The sequence below is a fragment of the Falco punctatus genome, assembly GCF_963210335.1.
Source record: "Falco punctatus genome assembly, chromosome: 9".
Classification (NCBI taxonomy): domain Eukaryota; kingdom Metazoa; phylum Chordata; class Aves; order Falconiformes; family Falconidae; genus Falco; species Falco punctatus.
The window spans coordinates 16,209,839-16,231,084 of record NC_137589.1 but is presented as its reverse complement, the minus strand read 5'-3'; the positions used below and the strand labels follow the sequence as shown (position 1 = coordinate 16,231,084).

The following is a 21,246-nucleotide window of genomic DNA, read 5'->3' as shown; positions in this document are numbered from 1 at the left end:
TCTCACTTAGTCTGCCAAAACTGGCTTCTTTTCACTCTTCCCTCAAGTTTTTCTTGATACATAGTTATTTTCTCCGCACTTCCCATGTGATTTATGGAAGCAATATCCATACTCCCTGCAAAGAGTTAGGTCTTTCGTCTGTCTTCTTTCAACAAATTTCCTGAGCTGTGTCTAGTTCTCCTTTTTTGAAGCTGAGCACGCCAATAGTAGAACACTCTGGCTTCTCTTATTCCTGCGAGGATACTGAGTCCAAGCACATCAAGAGCCTCATTTCAGGGCAGCTCTTCAGCGGTTACTCTCTACATCATATCCTGTAAACCACTCAGAATTAAAGTCAAGCATTGCCCACATGGGCTCCTGAACCAGCTGCTCCACAAAACAGCCATTGAGACATGTAAAAACGTACTCTGTCAAGTCTGGATACAATTTTTGCCTCTCCTAGACTGAGTAATTGAAGTCATCCATACCTACTGACTTCTTCCTTCACTCAGCCTGTTGTGTTGCCATCGTGGTCCACTGGTCAGCTAGGCAGAGTCAATATTATATATTCTTCCTACTTAAGTTTGGGACTTCCACCAATGTGAAATCTGGGTTGTTCATTCATGAAATTACCTTAAGCAGTTCAGCTCCAAAGTGTCTTTAATATGCAGTACTAGCTATCAGCAAAGCCTACCACACACTTCCCGAATACATGATATCATGTGAATGTCCCAGTGATCGTCATCTTTCCAAGTTTATGACATCTGCACTGTTGGGATCTCCATGAATTAGACATACCCAGTTCCACATACCACTCCCACGAAGGAGTATCTTGTTTAAACAGTCTCTCAATTCCGTCTGTTCCCTGTTTCCTCTTCAACTAGGTTTGACCTTAACACCAGCGGAAGGGCTGTGAACCAACAGCACTGAAGGCACAATATGACAGGGTAGCCGCTGGCAGGGGATTATCAGGAGTAGGCCCTTGACTTGAATTAATTTTCCTCAGAGTGTGAGGAACTTGATTTTGTTGCTTCAAAAAGCTGCACAGTCCATTTATTTATTCAGGCATTTCCCGAGCGAGTGATCTATGCTGTGGAGCGGCCTTTGGTTTTTCTTTTTTTCTGGGCAGGGTTATTTTTAAGTAGTCTTCTCCATGTCCCCCCACCCGCAAGGATATCAGCTGGCAGCACCAGCCTCAGCGCTTCACAGAGAAAGAGGCTTGGGCTTTCAGCGAGGAAAACGCGGCTCTTAGCCATTGAGGAAAAACAACTTCTTACTAAGAGTTGTGACCTTTGAAGAGTATCTCCTTGTGTTTAAAGTAGAACAGGATATTTAAAATTAAATCAGCTAGGAAGTTAGGACCTTTGGAGTGCCACAGTACGCTACATGGACCTGACTCACCCATTCCTGTTTCCCCATGTGTATTTTAAAAAGGTGTATCTCAGTTTTAAGTGCTTTGGCAGCAAATTAACACAAAATTGGAGCAAGACAGTGACAATTTTGATCAAGAAGATATTTCTCTTTGGTTACCCAAGTGTAAATTCAAACAACATTTGTAATCACTGTGAGAAACATCAAAGCAATTTTTAAACATACTCTGTACTTAAACTGTTCCCACAGAAGATACTGAAGGTCGGGCTAGAGCTAGCTGACCTAACAGTCAAACCTCTGCCTATTTTTTGTTTATGTCCCTACTGGCCTAATCAGTAACATTGTTGTTAGCCAAGATTTCAGCCTGATTTCTGGAGCTGCTACTTAGTCCTGAAGCAGGGTGTAGTTTATACAGTATAGTAGTTTGACTAGATTTCAGTACAGTTTAGATTTTCTAACTTCTGTTGCACATGGGTATTCCAGCATTGAATTAAGCACACGGTTTCTGCTTTCTGTATTGCAATGTTAAGCAAACAATTTTAAAAGCTCCCAAATATGAATTATATATTTCAGGGGGAGGCAGGAGGAAAGAAAGTTTTGCAGTCTGAGTAATGCAATGAAGCTTTTAGCAAAGAAGATGCAAGTTAACGATGCTTCTTAGATTTTGTCTCTTTGCTAGAAACCTACGAGTTGAGAGCAGCAAGGGGGGCTTAGCAGAGCGTGAGATAGAAACCTTCCTGGCGTTTAGTCCTTGAACGGAGGATGGAGAGGGGACGGAAGGAAACCCTTTGCACCCCTGCCTTAGTGTGCTTAGAGCTGTACTGAGCGCTACAACCCCCTGCAGCCTGGAATCGGGAGCTTTCTGGTTTGTGGGTTGTTTTTTTTTTTTTTTCCCCTATCCTTTAAAAAGTTTTCAGGAAGTCTGGGGGAGGGGCAAAGCCGGTTCTTTTTTGTTATAATGGGCCCCTTTGTGGGGATGGAAGAGGAGAAGAGATCTGCCTGCCTGTGGTGAGCACGCTTCCCAGTGATTCCCAGGGTAACTTCCCAGGGCTCCTGAACAGCACAGGGCCCCTGCGGTGCGGGAAGAGGGGCGGGGGGCTGGTCCAGCATGGAGCTGATGGTGCTGCTCAATGCTCTGGTTACTCGCCTGCTCTTTGTGTTGCACTCTCTCATCGGGGTCTGGAGAGTGACTGCAGTGAAGAAAGAACCCAAGTACTGGCTACTGGCACTGCTCAATCTTCTCCTGTGCCTGGAAACAGGGCTCACCCTCAAGTTTAAGCAAGGCAGAGGCTACAAATGGTGAGCATATCCTGCCGGCTCCGATGGAGCCCCTCTTGCTTCTTTGCATGTACTTTGCTGGAGACGTGAGGCTGCCTTCTACGGCTGCTGCCCGAGAGCACTGCAGTCCTGGCTTTGTTTTTGCCAAGCTTTCAGGGGATTGCGTTTTCCCCTCTGCTGCACCTGGGGGTGGAGGGTGGGGGTAGAAAACTGATAAAGCCCTGGCTAGTCCATTGCCAAGTTCAGAAGGCTTTCAGGAGGGGCAGTTTTGCAGCCGACTGCTTGGGAGCCACCGTCTGTATAGTTCTGTATGTGTATCCATATTAACAGCTGAAAAATACGGGAAATGTAGCTGCAGGCAAGAGATGCATGCTCTGGAGCTGCCTATCCCGAGGGCTGGGGAAGCAGGGGGCATGCACTACCTCACCATATCACTTGGCACCTCCTGAACAGCAAGGTGTTAGGGACTACACCTATGAGGCGCACAAGAGTGCTGAGGGGCCCACACAGGCTATTCCATACAGATGCCCTGCACCTCTTACCCCATCCTGCCATGCCCTGGTTTGCACCTCCTTCCCTGGGACTGCATTCCCCGTCCCTGCTACTTGCAATAGTGCTAGTGCCATGCTAGGGCATGAACAAAACCTCAGTGAACAAATAAATGATGAGCAGCAACCTCTTTTGCAATACAGCAAGAACGGCTTATATATTTAGATTTGAGAGGCTATTCCAGAGGGGAACTTTCACGCATGAAAGGCTGACTGAGAAACGGGTAAAAAAGTTAGTCATAGCAGAGTTTGCCCAAGTACATGGGTTTCTACATGCATCAAAAGAATTGCTAGAGTCATCTACAGCTCATCAGCACTCAGTCAGCCAAAACAAACACTCTGTAAAAAGGAAGTGGTCATGTAACTAATTGTCAAGATTTCACTAGCACTTTTTATTTTTAAAAACTCAAACTGCAGGCAGGCCATGAGACAAATCCAGGACAGAAAAAGCCCTATAATATTTCAATGATCTTAAAGTCCTGCCCATTGCAACTGTGAAACTCATTATAACAGCAGCAGTGCTGTGTGACAGTTCACACAAGCATTCCATGCTCTAAATCTGAATGTAATAAAACTAGTGATGAAGTCCGAGACACAGGAAAATTTAACAACAGAGCTCCAAATACACAGTTATGAGACAGAGGCAGAGTGAGCAGACCAGATTCAACGGGGAGAGGAGGCAGCAGCAGAATCTTCATGAAGGAACACTTAGTATGGCAGCTTTTGGAAAATCCAAGGAAAACAGACAGAGAAAGCAGATCCCTTTTAGATAAATCCATGTACTAGAAAACTGGGCTAAATTTAGGTAGAAGGAACTTTTGAAAATGGATGTGGTCCAGCACTTTAAGCAATACAGTAAAGTATGCTTCTATGTAAGTACTGTAGACAAATGATCAGCATCTGTTTGCATCAGGATAACTTTCTGCTCTGGCAGAAAACACATTCAGAACAGACAGTATATCATCTGCATTTATAGAAACGCCATCATAGACAATCACTGATACAAGCAAAGGGCAGACTGTGCCACAGGACTCTCCTGACTCCAAGAGCTTCATACACTCTCCATTCATTATTGACAGAAGAGTGTTGCTTAGTACACCAGCACAAAAAATTAAACGGGACATGCAGAGAAAAAGTATTATTGTGGGCCTGGCCACATATTTCCTTTAGATTGCTCCTTCTGAAAGAAAGGCAGGGTTAAAGCCCCTGAAGTCTCCTGGCCTGATGTGGTATCATTAGCTCAGTATTGCTAACCTGCCAGCTGGATGGATTTTTCATGTGCTCAAGTCCTACAGGAAATACTGTGAAATATGTTACTTCTCCCATTCAAATGAGAGGTGTGTTCTCTTCCAAAATAACCAGGGTAAAATCTTACAGAATAATTAACTTTTTTTTTTTAAAAAAAAGCAAACAACAACAAAAAAACCCACTACCAAAACAAACACCACCCCCTCACTTCTGCAAAAAATCAAACCAACCAACTGCAAAAAAAACCCAAACAAAAAACAAAAAAACAAACCAAACCCCCAAACACAAACCAGGACTGTCTTATTTAGAGGGGATTGTTTGAAACATATCATAGCAGTTCAGCAAACCAGTCATCCCTGCTGAGCAGCAGGGTTTTTTTCTTTTCCTCAATACTTAGTCTCCACTGGAAACGTCATGATTACAAAATAAGTGTTCATTCAGGATAGGAACAAACAATAAATGCAACAATATTTGACCAAAATGTTGCTGCAGTTACATACATACGAGCAATTTAAACTCACTGCAGAATGTGACAGTGACAAGATAGAAGGAATCAAGGAAGTATTCTGAGTTTGACTCCACTGTCCTGTCCTGGGCCAGTACATACGTGATGATGCAAAGGCTGCTGTGAACTCAGCAGCATTGCAGTGATGCTTACTCCATGCTACAGCAGAGCCAGATGAAACATTAGTGGCATCAGACCTCATTCCTAGTCCAAAAGGATTGGAATTGCCAAAAAAAACCCAAAAAACCAACCCCCCCAAAAAAACCCCCAAACACCCACCCCAAAGAAAATTGTCACATGTTTGATAAGGAAACATTGGCAACCCTCACAAGAATCAGTGCTTGCAGGAGGAGTAATGAAACTCTCTGGTACTTCTGAATAAACTCATCTCAAGAAGCTGAAGATAATAAAACTTCGCTGTCATAAGTTTCATATAAGACTTTCAGGGAAAGAATAACTAGAGACAGAAATCCTAGAGAATTATACAATTGTTAGCACAAATGGGGGAACAAGGCTAAGACCCAGTTTCATAAACCATTTCAGCTTGCCACTGAAAGACCTCCTACTGAAGAAATGCTGGTTTTAGGCAAACTAATGCCATTTCTACCTTTCCTATGTCAATGCACAGGATTCTGATCAACAACCTTTATCCCAGCATCATTCAATGAAATGACTAAATGTATTAATTCACCCTTCATGAAATCAGAAAGAGCACGTAAGCTGGAGGCTTTTTATTTTTTTATTTTAACTATAGAGAACACTGATGGAATACAAACAGCAAAGTCCTTTGGTTAGTTCTTAAAAATAGATTTTAAATAACCTTCCTTATATGATCTTTGATGATGTACAAATAAACCTATGATTCATAATACTGACAGTATGAGGAATTTGGCAAGAATAGCAACTCTTATTTGCAGTTACCCTATTTCTTAGTATCCCACCTGGTAGGAGGGCACAAGATACATTTTAATGCAGATAATCATAGGATATATGGTATTTATGATGTGATATAACACCAAGCTATATTTTCTTTTCCTTTACAGGTTTTCACCAGCAATATTTTTATATCTGATTTGCACAGTACCATCACTATGGCTACTAGAAATTCATCATGGGACTCAGGTATTTATTATGAGGCAAGATGGACTAGTTTGAAATTGATGCATTATTTGATGGGTTGGATTTTGGCATGTGGACAGAAGCCTGCCAGGTCCTGTTCCAATTTTCTGTTTTTTAGTGGTGGGTCTCCCAACCCAGCTACAGCTATACTATGACTACCATGCATTTCCTAAATATCAAATAATGAGCCTCATTCCTAGCTAAAAATTAGACCATTTATTTGTATTTGTCTGGGGAACAGAGGACTAGAAGTTCAAAAACCAGCCTTTCACCGCCACATTACCAGCTTGAATCTTGCTCAGGATGGTGAGAGAATTTAATTGCTTTAGAGGTCTTTGTAAATGAAAGTATGAGTTTCACAGCACTTACAGGGAGATATCACAGCTCCAAGCAAGCCAAAATTGAGACAGGTATCCGTAGAAGAGGTCTTAAATTACTTCATGCTTGCTGCAACCTAGAAGAATACTCAGAGATTGCTACCACAGGTAGCCGACATGGTAATTTGTCTGCCAATGTTCTTGCTTTGTTTGTGCTGTATAGTAATCTGGCAGGGGAGTGTCTGCCAGACTAACACACATGGTAAAAATTTTAAAGGCAATCGGTCTTTTGGTGGATGGGGTCACTTAGGGCCAGGACAGAGCAAATGAGCCCAGCAGCTGGTGTTGAGTGAACCACCTCCTCATGCAGGCTCCTTTCAAGTCCCTATAGCACTTCCACGTAGTGAAAAGGGAATTTTGTCTGCCCCAGCTTTTGTACATAAGTACTGCCTTACATCCACAGCAGAAAAGGGCCCAATAGGAACAAGAGCAAAAAGTAACAGAAGAAAATACATAAATTAGACTAAGAAGACATAGTGCCTCATTTTCTCCTTTGAAACATTGTTAGAGCCCACAGAAGCATAATCAAATATTCAAAATTGTGTTTACACTGAAAATGCCTGAGGCTTTTTCTAAATACAGCAGCAGGAATTTATTGTCTTCTTGTTTTGCCAAATCTCCTTAAACAGTCACAGACAGGTAATGTGGATATTGAGAACATTTGTCATAGTTAGATCTGGTCCAAGACACAGGCTAATTCTGTAGTCAAAGGCAGCAGTTTATTTCCCAAAATGATGTTAGAACATGGCATACTTTGTTCTTATTGATATACTGCTACTCTGAATTAAAGAGGGAGTATATCAAGTTAACAGCTTAGTTTATACCTGGAGAGATAGGATAGAGAGTTCTCGAAACACACAACCTAATAGAATCAAAAACAATACCTCCAGAAGGGCAGCAGCCCTCCTAACAATTTATCTCAAACACAGCACCCAGGCTAGTACTACTCCCGATACTAAAATATTGCTAAGATTTTCCTTATTAAAATACTAACGGAAGGGGTAATTATGCAGTTACTAGATCCACACATTTAACGTATACACCGTGAAAATGGTTTGTGGTCTTTTAAGGCAGTAGAACTTTGATCTCATGTCGAATCTTTCACAGGAAACCTTAACTGCTTGTGCTGGTGCTGTTATTTAAGGCACGTGCTGATATGCAGTCTCTCTTCCTGAAGACAGAGGCAAATCTGCCTCTCCAAGTAATGCAGAACTGGACATAAGTAATACTACTCATATACCAACAGTGAAATACTGACTACATAGAAACTACTGCTTTGCAGTAAAGTATTTAGGGATGAAATACATGTTTGGGAGAGGCTATAAAGTAAATTGAGCTATACTGAGTGAAAAAATTGCTGTCTGCAAAACAGAGTGGCAAGAAGGTTAAAACTATTTAATTAAAACTCCCAAACATTATTTCTTAATATCATATAAGATCTCAGATAAACAAATACCTCCATTACCTTTTCAAATGCCTGGTGCATCACTGCACAAAAAGCAATAACTGACCACTTTTTGCCGGGTTTACCTGACTACCAGCACTGCAGTTGATGTAGGCTTCCCAGTCAGTAAAAGGTAGACACTTAGTAAACCTTATAACTATTCTTAACAACCTTTACTTGGACATTTTAAGGAAATAGTGAATATTAGCGCCCATTCCCTCAGCCTCACTGGGAGGTGGGATTCTCTTACCAGCTAAAATTCTAGAACCTCTCTGTCCTAAAAGTGATCTTACATCTTTTACCATTTCTTCCCTCCCATATCTGTTATTTTCCTCAATTTGTAAAAACAGTTTATGCAATCTTTTCTCCCTGTTTTACATTTCGGCTTTCCAGCATAAGCAAAATGAAGCAGTCACGGTTGCTTTGAATTTCTGACATCACACACGTTGCCACGGCGACACTGTTTCCAGCAAATGGCAGGGAGCAAGCAGGGTACCTGTTGCTTGGCAGAGGGCCGGCTCCAGGGAAGTGCTAGCATCTTCCACAATGTGCCCAGGCTGCCAGCCTCCATGCCTCTTAACAAGATAGAGGATGCTTTGCCCTGGTATTCAAGTGCCAATTTTACCATCTCAGTGCTGGACCCACTGTGAAAAGTTTTAGCTAACCTCATTTTTATTTGGGAATAATGGATCACAATAACATGCAGAGATAAATTTGCTGAATTAGTTCGATGCTTCAGGAGTTCCCCATGCACTGACAGTGAGCTCTCTGCAGGCTACACACTAGCACAACACTATGTCAGGCAACAGAGTTTCTGTTTTGATTAGATGTTTTATAAATCAGAGGGATGAAAGCTTCATATCAGAAGAAACAAAGGAAGTAAACTGAGCTAGAATTTATGCAAAATGTGTACAATTTCTTCCTGTTTTATTTCAGCACAGTAAAAAAAGAAAAAAAAAGGTGTATTTGTTAAGCTATACACAAAGTCTCCATACCTAGGAACCTAGGAGTAACTGGGCTCTAGCAGTAAAGAGGTAAACCATGTTTGTCAACTGCCTGTGAAACTTAGTATTCACTTTTTCCTTGTCACATTCCCATTAAGTCACTGCACATACATAATAGGCTAGGCAAATACGCCTGGCACCACTAGTCCTATTTACATGCATATACATGATGAAAATAGAGGGTCTTCTGCAAACTTTCAAGTGAATCACCACCACAATCAGTATTCAATAAATATTCAGAGAGAAACAAACCAGAACAAGATATGAACGTACTTAAATTAAAAAACAGGAGCCTGCTTCAACAACTGGCTTTGCAGATGCAGTTTTCCATTTGCTGCCTGCATGCAGTTGAGGAGAGATGTGGACCCGGCCCTGAGGAGTGCCATTCAGTCAGAGTTCGTGGAGCTTTGCACTGAAATAGTAACCCCTGACTCAGCTGGGAGTACTTACAAAAATTACACATAGGGAACCTACAAAAGACACTGATAAAGTGAATTAATTTTCTTAAAGAAGTGCTCTCTGCACCTTTGTGCCACTAAAGTTTAAAAAAAAAAAAAAGAAAAAAAAAAAAGAGCCTCCTTGCAAGCCACATGTAAGCTGTGGCATGCTTTCCTCCGCTTCCCTCCAGCGGTGTGAGTTGCTGACTCCTGTAGCTCCTCTGCCCTGCGCGTGGGTTGTGGGGAGCAGCCACAAGAGTTACCTGCTCTCTGCCGTTGGCATGGGGAGAGCGCGGCGCCCCACGCCTTGCTGCCCACACAGTACAACTGCTACAGGCTCTTATTTCACTCCTGTCCTTCAGCCACCTGATTTACTTGCTGGGAGTTTCTCACAGTGTTTGGGAAGGGATTTCCGCTATCCTTGCACATGCGGCAGATGTGGCAGCCTACCCTACGTGGGTCCTCCCTCAAATCTGGCAAATTCATCCCTGAGCAGCAGGGCTTTAAAAAAACAAACAAAAAATCCCCAAACACCGATGTGAAGTTTAATTCAAGTTCACAGCTCCCTTCCTCTTACCCCTGCTGGGTCAGGTAAGGGGCAGAGGAGGGAGCTGAAATGCAGACAATGACAATCCAAAGGCTGTCAGGGTGAATTAGCCTTCCTCCTCCAGCACAAGTTAGTAATCCCTTTGTCTACCCAAGCTATTTGTTACAAGGTAGATATTCACTTAATATTCTAGGGTGGTTACACCAGATATGCAATATTTTTAGGTCATGGTCTCCTCGGCCAACTGTGTCACACTGCCTGTTGCGGGGGTTATTCAGAAAGGCTGATTTGACCTTGGGGGCTGCTCTCCCCACACTTTAGACTTTTTCTACAGGCAACAGATAAAAAGGCTTCTCCAGAGCACCAGTTAAATTTCATTTCCAAAACATCCTCTAAACAAGCTGTTCTGTTTCTCTTTGTTTGAAGGGCTAACACAGCGAGATTAGCCCCACAAGGCTGCAGCCAGACAGAGGACCAGCCCCTCCACCTCACTCTTTCCATGTCCAGATCTTTAGACTTCCCTCTTCCACATGGAAATATCATCTTCCCCCTATCTGTGAGTCAATCTTTCAGTGCTCTCACACCTACTGTCCAAATTAGGGAAGCACTCAGTTAAGAGCCTTTACCACCAAATATAAAAGCAACAAGCACTGACCTTTTTCCCCAGATTTTTCAGACCGCGGGAATGTGCTCCATTTATCTATGACAAGGCCAGGCAAGGGGCAGCATTTACCCAGATACTCAGCAACATTATCAGAGACCAAGTAAAGTATCAAAGTAGAATCTGAAATTTGCTAGAATGTGACATTTGCTGGAAAATGTTGCCTTTATATTGGCAGGCATGATGCTGAACACAGCTACTCAGTATGCACTAGAACACACTCTGATTGTTGCAGAAAAATCACTCCCTGTGCAATAAAATGGTGGGGGGCCCAATGGAGAAATGCAAATCATCTGGTGTTCTCTGGCACAAATAGGACAGGATAAAAGTCTTTATTAACAGCGTGGTTTGATTTTCTAATTATCCCTTTTTTATTACAAAGAAAAGGGATATTAAGGGATTGTTATGAAGATAGAATTTAGCACCATACCCCAGTTGCTCCAGGGGCAGCCTTGGGAGGGGAGGTAGAAGGGCAGGGGCAGTGCTGCAGACCTCAGACAGGACACAGTCCCACCACTGGTTTATTGCAGTTTAAATAACCATATGTTTTAGCCAATATTTCCTAGAGCACTGGGTACTTGGAAAAAGTAAAAATACCTGTTTTTTTTCTACTCTGCAGGGCTGAGCAACAACACAGGCCCATTTTTCTTAATTATTCCTGAATCTCACCTCTCACATTATGAATTGCCTTGCAGAATAAGGCACAGCTGGGAGGGGGCAGAGAATACAACCCAAGCATCCTTCCCCAACTCTATTATTCCAGCCTTGAGGGAAATCATACAGAAGATTGAAACAATGGCATTTTTAGAGAACTTCTTCTGTACCATAAAGATGAGAAGCAGATATTTTGAGAACAAGTTGAACATAGAGACTGACCATGAACATAAACCAGTAGATTGACCATGATAATTTTTTACCCTATTTTACTGTTTTAGGCAAAGAGAGATTATGTAGGAAACCCAGTAGCCTGTTCTGGAGAGCTGCAGGCAGATCAAATAGAAAGAATGCGGTCTTAACAGCACAAAGGTGTCAGCTACTCGGTCAACCTTTGTACTTACATCCTCTTCCACAGTACAACCCTACACTTTCTCAGGAACCTACCAACACATCACTCCTGTCTTCATGAGAGGAATTCCTCCCTTCTGAACAAAGGGGGGAATTACATTCAGAGTAAGCATGTACCTTCGTAAACATCAACTGACTTTCACAAATGAACTCTCTGCAATTCAGTGAAACAGGACTCTTTCAACCACAGAGCGCATCTGCTCCCTGTGTGGGATGTTTATGCATGTGTGATGTTTTTGTTCACAACAGTACTGTGGTAATGAGCCTGGAGCAGTTCAGGTGAATGTCAGCAACCAAGACTTCAATGAATCCAGAGACAGCAGTCATGGAAGCGAGGGAACAGATCACCACATCATTCAAACGGTAAGACACCTTTTCCTAATCCTAGTAAAGTTCTTGTGATATTAGAGCAATTAGAGGGGACTGTTGTGTCTATTTGGGCAAGGTCCTCACACAGTGAGTAAAACTAAAAAAAAAAAAAAGAAGAAAAGTTTCAAAAAAACATATTGTGAAAATGGCCTATGGTGTGCTGCGTACTACTGTTGGTAGTACAAGTCTCTGGGTGAAGAGGAGACTCTCCCACCATCCTCTTCCAAATCTCAGCAACCACATTTGGAAAGTGTCTGGGTGATGGTTCTGCAAAAGATAATGCTCAGCTGAAAAATTACAACAGGAGTAGTAGTACATAGAGAAAGACTTGTTATTCATTACCCAAAGTTTGTATTAAAGTGCCTTTTTCAAATTATGCCTGCCACATAGGAATGATTTGCTCTAATACAAGGTGAAGGAGAACAAAAACAGGCTCAAGGGTGAATACAGTCTCTGAAGGTACCTATTAATATCAGTCTCCTGAACTTACAGTACGTTATTGTGGTTGCCTTTTAAACAGGCTAAAGTCCTTGTGAATCAGCTTTCCACAATCTGTGAGACTGTATGGACACTGGCCCTCCACCAGACTTTTCTGCTGCTACTCGTAGTTGGGAGATGGCTTCTCCCTATTGGAATGGAAATCACCCGGGATCAATTGTCTCAGCTGCTTCTCATGTTTGTGGGAACAGCAGCAGATATACTTGAATTTGCTAGTGAAACCTTGGACATCGAAGATGTTCGGTAAGAACTATTTGCTGACAGAAATAATTGCCATAATGCAATATATTTGTTTTGTTTGAAGATTTGTTTGTGCAATCTGTGGCATTCAGACTGGTGGAACTGCATTTCCCACAGGTAACAGAAGGCTACGTTCAAGGGCTCTGTTTTCCTACTCTCACCTTTCCCTCTCTAAAAGACCTAACAGTCCTATGAGCTTTTTAGGGATTACTCGTCTGTTGCCAGTGGAGAAGCATGTCACATCCATCACAATAAAAGTGTACAAAGAGCCAAACAACTAGCGTAACTGCCACGCAGTGTCAGTTCTTATAGCTGCAAGAGTTGAAACACTGGATACACAGTAAGCCTCTCTCAGGTTAATGAATTGTTTCAGACTGGCAAGGAAGAAACTAGAGTTTGCTTTAGTGATTCATTATCCAAGTTGCTTCTTCGGTTATCTCATATGTACTTTCTTCATGATAGAATGACAAAGTGTTCAAAGATAAGAAGAAAGGGAATAGCATAGTCTGGTGTGCATTTTCAACATTGTGATCTCTCCCAGAGAAAGTAAGCTCATCTCCCCCTCTCAGCACTGAGAGATGAGCTGTGAACATCCCTCATAAAGAAGAGGAATCACAGAAGAGGTCTCTTACAGACATACTATTTTTTTAAAATATCAAATAAAAGGTTTTACAACAGGAAAAGAGGTCCTTCCCACTTGGCAGGGAAGCTTCAGGCTTGTAAGGAATGTGTAATCGCTACAAGGGTAAAGATATCTCCCCTTTGAGCCACAGAGTCTATTTCCATATGCTTATCATTGTAACATTAGCATCAGATATTTAATGTAATTACACAGCTGGAACTCGTAGCCTGAACAGCAGAAACTCCATACCAAAAGTTTCCTCTATTTTCCTTAGTTTTACATCTCAGAGCATGCAATTAATCAATCATTGTTTCGCTCAGCCACCCTTTTAAATGACATTCCAAATACTGCAGGAAACATTCTTGTTATCACATAAGGAAACTGCATCTTCACTGTTACCACTTTTTTCCCCTCCTATAGGAAGAATTATGCTCTCATAAATGCAATTCTTGCTGTATGGACCTGGAGTATGTTACAGTTTCCACTTGATCTTGCAGGTTAGTAGTTGCCCATAGACAAGAGAACAAATGTTTTTACTGGCATGTCTTGTGGCTGTGCACACACTACAGGGTATACCAAGGATTTCTGGTGGAAAGCAATATATATGACAATGATGATTTCTGAAGAAAGTTCATTGTGGTTTCTTTGGAAGAAACACTTGTTTCTGGCTAACCTCTGATCTCCCTGATAAAACTCTACTTCCAGAAAAAGAGGAAAGTGTAATATTATATTGGAGTATCTGCTCTAGCTGCCTGTTACTGCCTTAAACTGCACTATGTAAACTCTTGAGTTAGATTTGGTCTCAGATTATATTACGGCTGAAACCTGGGAAGGTTGTTAGACCTTGTGGAGAGACAGGTGATTCTTAATCACAGGGAACAGCACAGCCAAGAGCACAGAAGATATTATCACAGGAGAAATTAACCTATTCACAAGGAACCTGAAGGACCATACAATGTTGGGACTATACACCAGTATCTTAAAGGCCCAACAGGCAGCCAAGTCAGGCAGAAAGGGCCTCTCTGTGTTCAAGAAGAATGAAAGCTGCCCAATCATCATCTATTCCAACCATTTTGGCCTCCAGCCACTACAACTTTGCAATTCAACTATACCAGTCCAAAGATACGTTATCCTCATTAGCATCTGACTAGAATAATAAATGAATAAAATAACTACACACATATTATTCCAGGATTTTTTCATTAGCCTTTTCTTCATGGACAACACTAGGCTTCATTTTCAACACTGAAATTAGGAAAATATTTCACTATTTCACCTCAAGAAGCTCACTTCCTGAAAAAAACTAATGCAACTACATTTCAGATTTATCACAGCTGTATTTTACCAGTATCAGAATTTTTTTTTCTGTTAAAGATGCACACCACTCAGATCTAGAAAAAAATAAACAAACCAAAAACAAACCCACACCAAGAACCATCACCAACATACATACAATTATTTAAGTGCCATTTTAATTTCAGTGGTGGTTTTGTGTATTCACTTAATTTAAATGAAGTAACTTTTGTACTGGGCATTTTTTCTCTGGATATTGCTTTTCTGCCAATTTAATTACATTTACCAGTTAAAAATTAAATTATTGAACACACATTTCCCTTAAACTTACTATGGGTACAGTTTATTCTTGGTAGTTCTATTCAGTTGCACAGATATTTCATTTAAGCATCAGAATTTTTACTCATACATCAAACATCATGTAAACTAGAAAGTTTTAGACACATTATTGGACTACAGCAATGCAGTTAGGGCAATTAAACAGCAATGGCACAAAACATATTAAAAAATTAGCTGCTGCTGAAGTTTTGCCTAGTGGATTCAGCAAATTTCTAGTCTACAACTCATTTTCCACTTAAGTCCAGGTTCCCCCCCTTCCCCCCCTCCCGAGTTGACTCAAACAATAGAATTCTTTTGGTGAGCTGAAATGTTTGGCAGTTGTTACTGCATCACAAGCAGCTATGTTTTTTAAACTAATGAAATGCCACTGCCCGAGAGACAAGTTAGCTAAGCTACATGCATTTTCATAAGAAGCAGTCACATTTACCACACACAAACCCTCCTGATGATTCTTGAGACGCCACCCCACAAAAAGGCATTTAAATTAGCTCACCACCACTATTATAACCAAGTGGAACACATCCATGCAAGTTCCCACAGTTGCATGCAATGTCATACCCAGCAGGCTAAGAACGAGTAACTGTGCTCAAGCCTTCCATGGCAAGCAGCAACCACAGTTTCTTCCAATCTGTAATGCCCAATACTGCCCCGCACTGACGCGACTTACCCTTACTATGACACATGAAAAAGACAACGGCTATCTGGTGAATCTATTAAATGCAAGGGCTTAGCCTGGAACAAACTGAAGTGCTACAGCTCAGGCTGTTCCCGTTCAATAGGGTAGCTTTTTTTCTTAAAAATACCTATTAGCCATGCATGTTGATTTAACAGAAAAACATCTGGGAAAGAGACCTGAAAGGTTAGGTGTTCTGCTTCTTGTTTTAGAAGTGTATAAATACTGATAGCTTTGTGGGATGGAAAAGGGTTTTTTTTGTCCTGTTCAGTGAACCACGTAAGTGCCTGCTTAACATGAGCTTGGTGTGTTTTGTTGAAACAGATCCCAGAAACCTGATACTCTTTATGTTGAATTGTTAACAGTTGAATGCATTTATAATCCAGGGTACCCTGCCCTTTAGGCCAACCCTGGCTTAATTTTAGAAAGTCATTTTACCACAACTGTTATTTTGTTTCCAGTACAGCATATTGGCTGCAAACCAACTGCATCAACTAAGCGGATCCCCAGCCTGCTGCTGTGCAGGTACAGTGCGGAACTGTGGAACATCGGAGTCAGCCTTTTCATACAGGATGGCCCCTTCTTCATCGTGCGTTCAATCCTGATGGGACATTTCAGAATATTCAATCAGATGCTGGTATTTTTTACAGCTAAGAATATTTTAGTTGTGACTCTACAATTGTATCGTCTGGCAGTGATAACGTTAGACTTCCGTGCTACCATTCTGCAGAAGAGCCGGAAAGGAGAAGTCACCTGTTGCCCGTGCAAGCCTTACGAAGCTAGTACTCATGCTGCTGCTGACCAAGATACTGAAATGAAAGAATTTGTTGCCTTTCCTCCAAAAGAGGAATCCCAAGCTCTAGCATAAGATCAGTGAGCACAGCTACTGACTTGAAAAGTTGTGTTTCCCACAGTTTCTTCAGAAGAGCTTAGCCTGTTTTTATGATCAAACACACCCTGAGTGCCAAAGTCACCTCTTCCATCAAGAGATCAATAATTTCTTCTAATCGTAGGGGAAATTTCTGAGGCAAATTCATAGAAATGGGACTTTTTTTTTATCCATTTGTATGGTGGGTTTTGACTAGTTCCCTATTATATTATCCACAGGGATTTTGTAGCCATAGTTTGTAGTAGCCACAAAGGTTTGGCACACTAACAGAGTTGGTTATTATCTTTGGTGGCACTGTGCTAACGTATGTACTTGCATGTATTCAAATAGAAGGACAAGCCTCTCCATTATGGGAAGTACAGAAGCATTTAGCTCTAATTGAATGGTTGGGCCATAACAAGAGCGTGATGAACAATACATTCACTGTGTATGGGAACAACTTCAGCAGTAACAACTGTGTAGGCATGCAAGTGAAGGGGAATGACAGATTTCTGCTGTTACTGCAACATCTAAACATTGTTCATTCAAGAAATTAAGAAAATTTTCAGATGTCACCTCCTTGGCTAGATTCAGTTAAAAACTATGCAACAACATGAAACTGCATACACAAGACTGTCTCTTAGGACCTGCATGGTCTGAATAACCTTAAGCTTACAAATAAAAGTAATAATAATAAAAAATCCCAGCCCCATAGATCATTAGAAAATGCCTGTGATAAATGCAGTTGTATTCTACAGATGTGCTTGCCTTTCTATTTCTACCAGTTAGAACACAAAAAAGAAATGTCCCAAAATACTTGTAAAGTCTGTCAGTCCGCCCATCCCAAGTTTTACTGTGCTTGCAGTTGAGACAGGTTTTGAAAATGTCTCCATTTTATATTATTTTTAAAAAGTGGCCCAACTCAGGCATACAATCTAACTACAAGGAAAATGGCACTACTCAAATTTGACAAGACAATCTAGACAAAGGATTCAGGCTTGTGTTTCACATTTCATAAAGCAGGACAAGATCCCATGAAATAACTTGAGCAATTGTCTGGTCTGTTGTGTGTCAAAGTTATCAATAATTATTAATTTACTATATTCACATTTGGAGTGAAGAACAGGGCCCAATTAATTTCTCCCCAAAACACACTTTAGTAAGACCATTGACTTTGTGAGGCTTAGCTTATAGAAGCTAAAAGTAAAATCAAGGGTTTTTTGAAAGTGTGCCTAAAAATTGTATTTCACAGAAAATGGCAGGTGCTTTTACAAATTTCTGCATCCATTTTAAAAGAGAGCAGAAAAACCTATAAAAAATAGCAAAGTGACCAAAGTGACCTAAGGTAATGTCCCTTATGAAAAATACCTAATTAAACCTTATTTTCTAAAGCCTCAGCTATCTAAATACAGAATGTGGTTTTGTGAATGAGTAAGAGTGTTTCTGCCACCACTGCAGCAGTCATGTGCTTATTTATCCATACCCTCATAAGCAATGACACATTTATTCTTTGGAAGATGAGCCTGTTTAAAAATTCCAACCCCCAAGCATGTGAACCGATGTTTATACTTATGAGCTGTTACTGTTCTGTGCAGGATCAGGCCCTTACATTACAAAAGGATAAAAGCGCACAGCCATAAAGAAGGAAGTCTCATATACTTCATAGCCCTTTCTACCATTCATATTCTAGTAATAATGTGCAGCACATCCTACTCTTCTTATTTTAGGCCTTTTTCCAAGATAAATTTTAAAAAAACAGTCATCATTTGCCATGGCATTGTGAAGTAGACATATGGAGAGTGGAATACAACTTCATTTGGGATTTTAATTCAAATCTAGAGGTAAGAAAGCTAGAGCACTGCTGCTGACAAGCTTCGCTGTCTAAAACCTTTCACACAAGGATGATTTTAGAATCGTTTGCTAGAACTGCAACACATCTCTTCCTGATGCAAGCCAGGACTACTCACATTCATTTTGAGTTTACCACTTGCTGATACAGTAATTATCCCGTTAAAAGGATCCTTACTAATTAATTGAGTATACTAAGCTTGCTAGAACAACATTCTAAATTCATCAGTACAAAAATTGCAGGATGTACTTGTTTAAACTTGCTGTCTATTTAAAGGCTTAGTTCAGCAACAAACTGCCTACGAGGCTCAGCCTGCAGCAAATGCAAGATCCCCTGGGGTCAGCAATACAGAGACTAGTTACAGCAGGAATATTTTACAGAGAACTATTATTTTCTGGTCTTCAGGCTGTTCCATTTTAAACAGTAGAGCTTCTAATCAGATTTACGGTGAGAAGAATTCACTCCAATGCTAGGTTGTTACAACTAGATCCCGTCCCCATTCACTCACAGACAAAATAGGCTAGATCCTCCCTCACGCTTACAATAGATTTGGACTTCCCTTTTCCTCCCCACTGTCAGGGGTGACAACAAACAGATTGCACTTAAAAATAAAAGAAAACCCAAGCAGACGAACAAGGCACTTAAATGGTGGGTAGCCTGTCTCCCCATCTGCGTGCAGAGAGGAATCATGTGTGCCAGGTAGCAGCAGGAACAACATGCAGTTCATTCTACTTCATCGAGAAGCCTGGAAATGGCAGTTAAGCAGTCTAGTAGCTTGTATGCTTGGTCACAGTAGCAAACCCCAGTTGTAAGCCCTCCTCACCTTCCTCTTGCAAATTTTTTGAGAGGAAGGGCTATGGCACTGTTTTTTTCCAGCAGGCTGTTTGAGTCAGCTGAATCAGCAGCTGAATGTGGAGAGCCAGTGTGTCATCCTGAAGCCTTCCAGAGCTTTACACCAGACAAGTGGTAGAGTGCGTTTTCTTGAAGATCTGCCAGCATCTGTGGTGTATCTAAAGAACAACTGATGTCATGCTTGCTATTCAGGAAAAGCTGCAGTAAACTTTCAGACAGGGAAAATTCAAGCCTTTGAAACAAAGATTTCAGAACATTTATCTTAACCAGTATTTGAGTCAAGAGAATTACATTACTAAATCTGTTCTGCAAATAGATATCTAACCATTTACTGTTATTTATTCTGGTTGTTTCTGCCTTGTCCTTTTAAATTAGTCCATATTAAGCCTCTCTAAAATGTTTTACCACCTGTCTTTTCCTGAGCTAAAGTGTATTCCCCCTTTCCTACAGACATTGGCTCAAACAAGATAATAGCCCTGAATCTGAAAAAAACCTACAAGCCCCCCCAAGAACACCAACAACCATGGTTATATTGCATTCCTGTTGTTATTTGTACTGTACCGTGTTCTCTGGGATCATGTGGGAATGGAAGAAAATGTGCAATTACTTTTAAAAAACTCCAACTGTATTTTGCAAATAAAAGGCAGTTACCTCAGGCATAGCTGCCAATTTATTATGTGAGAGCTGACTGTTACATGTTCCCATTAATTACATCTTCCACATGCTGCTTTTCCTTTCCATCCTTCGTAAGTTAATTGCTTAGGCCAGATTCTGACTGCAGCCATTGCTTTGAAAGCCCACAGCAGCTGCAGTAAATTCCACTGTATTCTGGATAGGTTGTTCTTTATACAGAACCTTTGCCTCCAAGTATGCAAGTCACAGCATAACCCCAGAGAGGATGTATTTAATTATCTGCATGCAGGATGCATTTTACAGATGCACACAAATACGTATATGCATTTAGATACCCATACACACCTGGCAACGCCTAACATATACAGCTTTTATTTCTGTTGCGGTGTGTGAGATTACTGATGAAAACACTCTGCAGATGTCTGTAAAGCACTTACAGAAATACCTAAACATTAAACATCTTAAAGCTTATGGCTTCAAATACTAAACATACAAAACTCCCTGAACAGTATACTGATCTAATTTTTTTTTTTTCTTTTTTCTGTAAGTTCCCTGGAATATAGTCTTTCCATGCAGGTTTCCTTAGTTGAATGAAACCTACCCAATCGTTATTTTCTTCTCAAAAATGAAGTTTATGAAATGAGCATTAAAACAGAACACTAGCATCTAAAACTGTACAAGGCTGTTTCTGTGGTTCAGTGTCAATAGAAAATAGACAAATCTTGAAATCAGCAAGTTGGAGAGTTCTTGGCCCTCCAGTCTTTGTATTCAATTCTCTATCTTTTCCCACACTGTTCTATGAGGAAGGAAGTTTTTTCCTTCCTTATGAGTGAAAAGAAAACAGTCTATTCCTAATTTATAGTGGTAAGGCAATAAAGAGGGGTCATAATGGCAGAAGTATGTTTACCCAACATTGATCATTGCACCAACAGGGAAATACAGCAATACAGACCACTAACAAAAAAGATACTGATGACTGAGAAAGGCACACATGAGCTGTGTTCTGAAAAACTTCCTTGGCTCTTCAGAGTCAGCATGGAAAGGGCTCTTGTCAGCCAGCTCCATTCCAATGATCTCTGACAAGCTACTAATAGGGGAGTTCCAGTGACCCTGAGTTTGTCTTGAAGGTGACCTTAAAAAGCTCTATGCAAACTTTTCCTAATTTGGGTCTCTTTTCCCTTTAGATTGGGTTAAAGGAGGAGCAGGGAAAGTCATGTAAAAACATACACACACATCCTGTTACTTGATCAACCTAAACTCTTACCTTATCCGCTATATACTGCTGTTATTTCCTCAGCTACGTTTCTGGCTGCTTTCTGGGCCCACCTGCCAGATGCCAGCACACAGACAAAAGATGCTGAACACTGAACTTCCCAATGCTGCCTGTGAAAGTCTTCACAAAAGCACACAAGAATTGAGGCTATATC

At 41.0% G+C, this 21,246-nt stretch overlaps 2 protein-coding genes across 3 annotated transcripts in view; one reads left to right on the top strand and one right to left on the bottom strand.

Annotated features, from left to right (window-relative positions):
• CABCOCO1 (ciliary associated calcium binding coiled-coil 1) overlaps positions 1-21,246 on the bottom strand; it is a 207,172-nt gene that overhangs the window by 111,241 nt on the left and 74,685 nt on the right. The window lies entirely within an intron of this gene.
• TMEM26 (transmembrane protein 26) lies at positions 1,632-19,841 on the top strand. Of its 2 annotated transcripts, none has more exons than XM_080401037.1 (6): positions 1,632-2,358; positions 5,973-6,051; positions 11,833-11,946; positions 12,473-12,693; positions 13,733-13,809; positions 16,079-19,841. In XM_080401037.1, exons 1-6 carry the CDS (start codon positions 2,309-2,311, stop codon positions 16,483-16,485), a joined length of 948 nt encoding a protein of 315 aa, XP_080257163.1. In that variant the 5' UTR covers positions 1,632-2,308; the 3' UTR covers positions 16,486-19,841. The 2 variants fall into 2 exon arrangements, with proteins under 2 accessions (XP_080257163.1, XP_080257162.1); XM_080401036.1 differs by having other exon boundaries at positions 1,632-2,649.

Excerpts from the sequence above, each read along its gene's own strand:
- TMEM26 (XM_080401036.1), top strand. The coding sequence starts at position 2,459 with ATGGAGCTGATGGTGCTGCTCAATGCTCTGGTTACTCGCCTGCTCTTT. Across the intron at positions 2,650-5,972 it reads CAAGGCAGAGGCTACAAATG|GTTTTCACCAGCAATATTTT; the intron begins GTGAGCATATCC and ends TTTCCTTTACAG. Across the intron at positions 6,052-11,832 it reads AAATTCATCATGGGACTCAG|TACTGTGGTAATGAGCCTGG; the intron begins GTATTTATTATG and ends TGTTCACAACAG.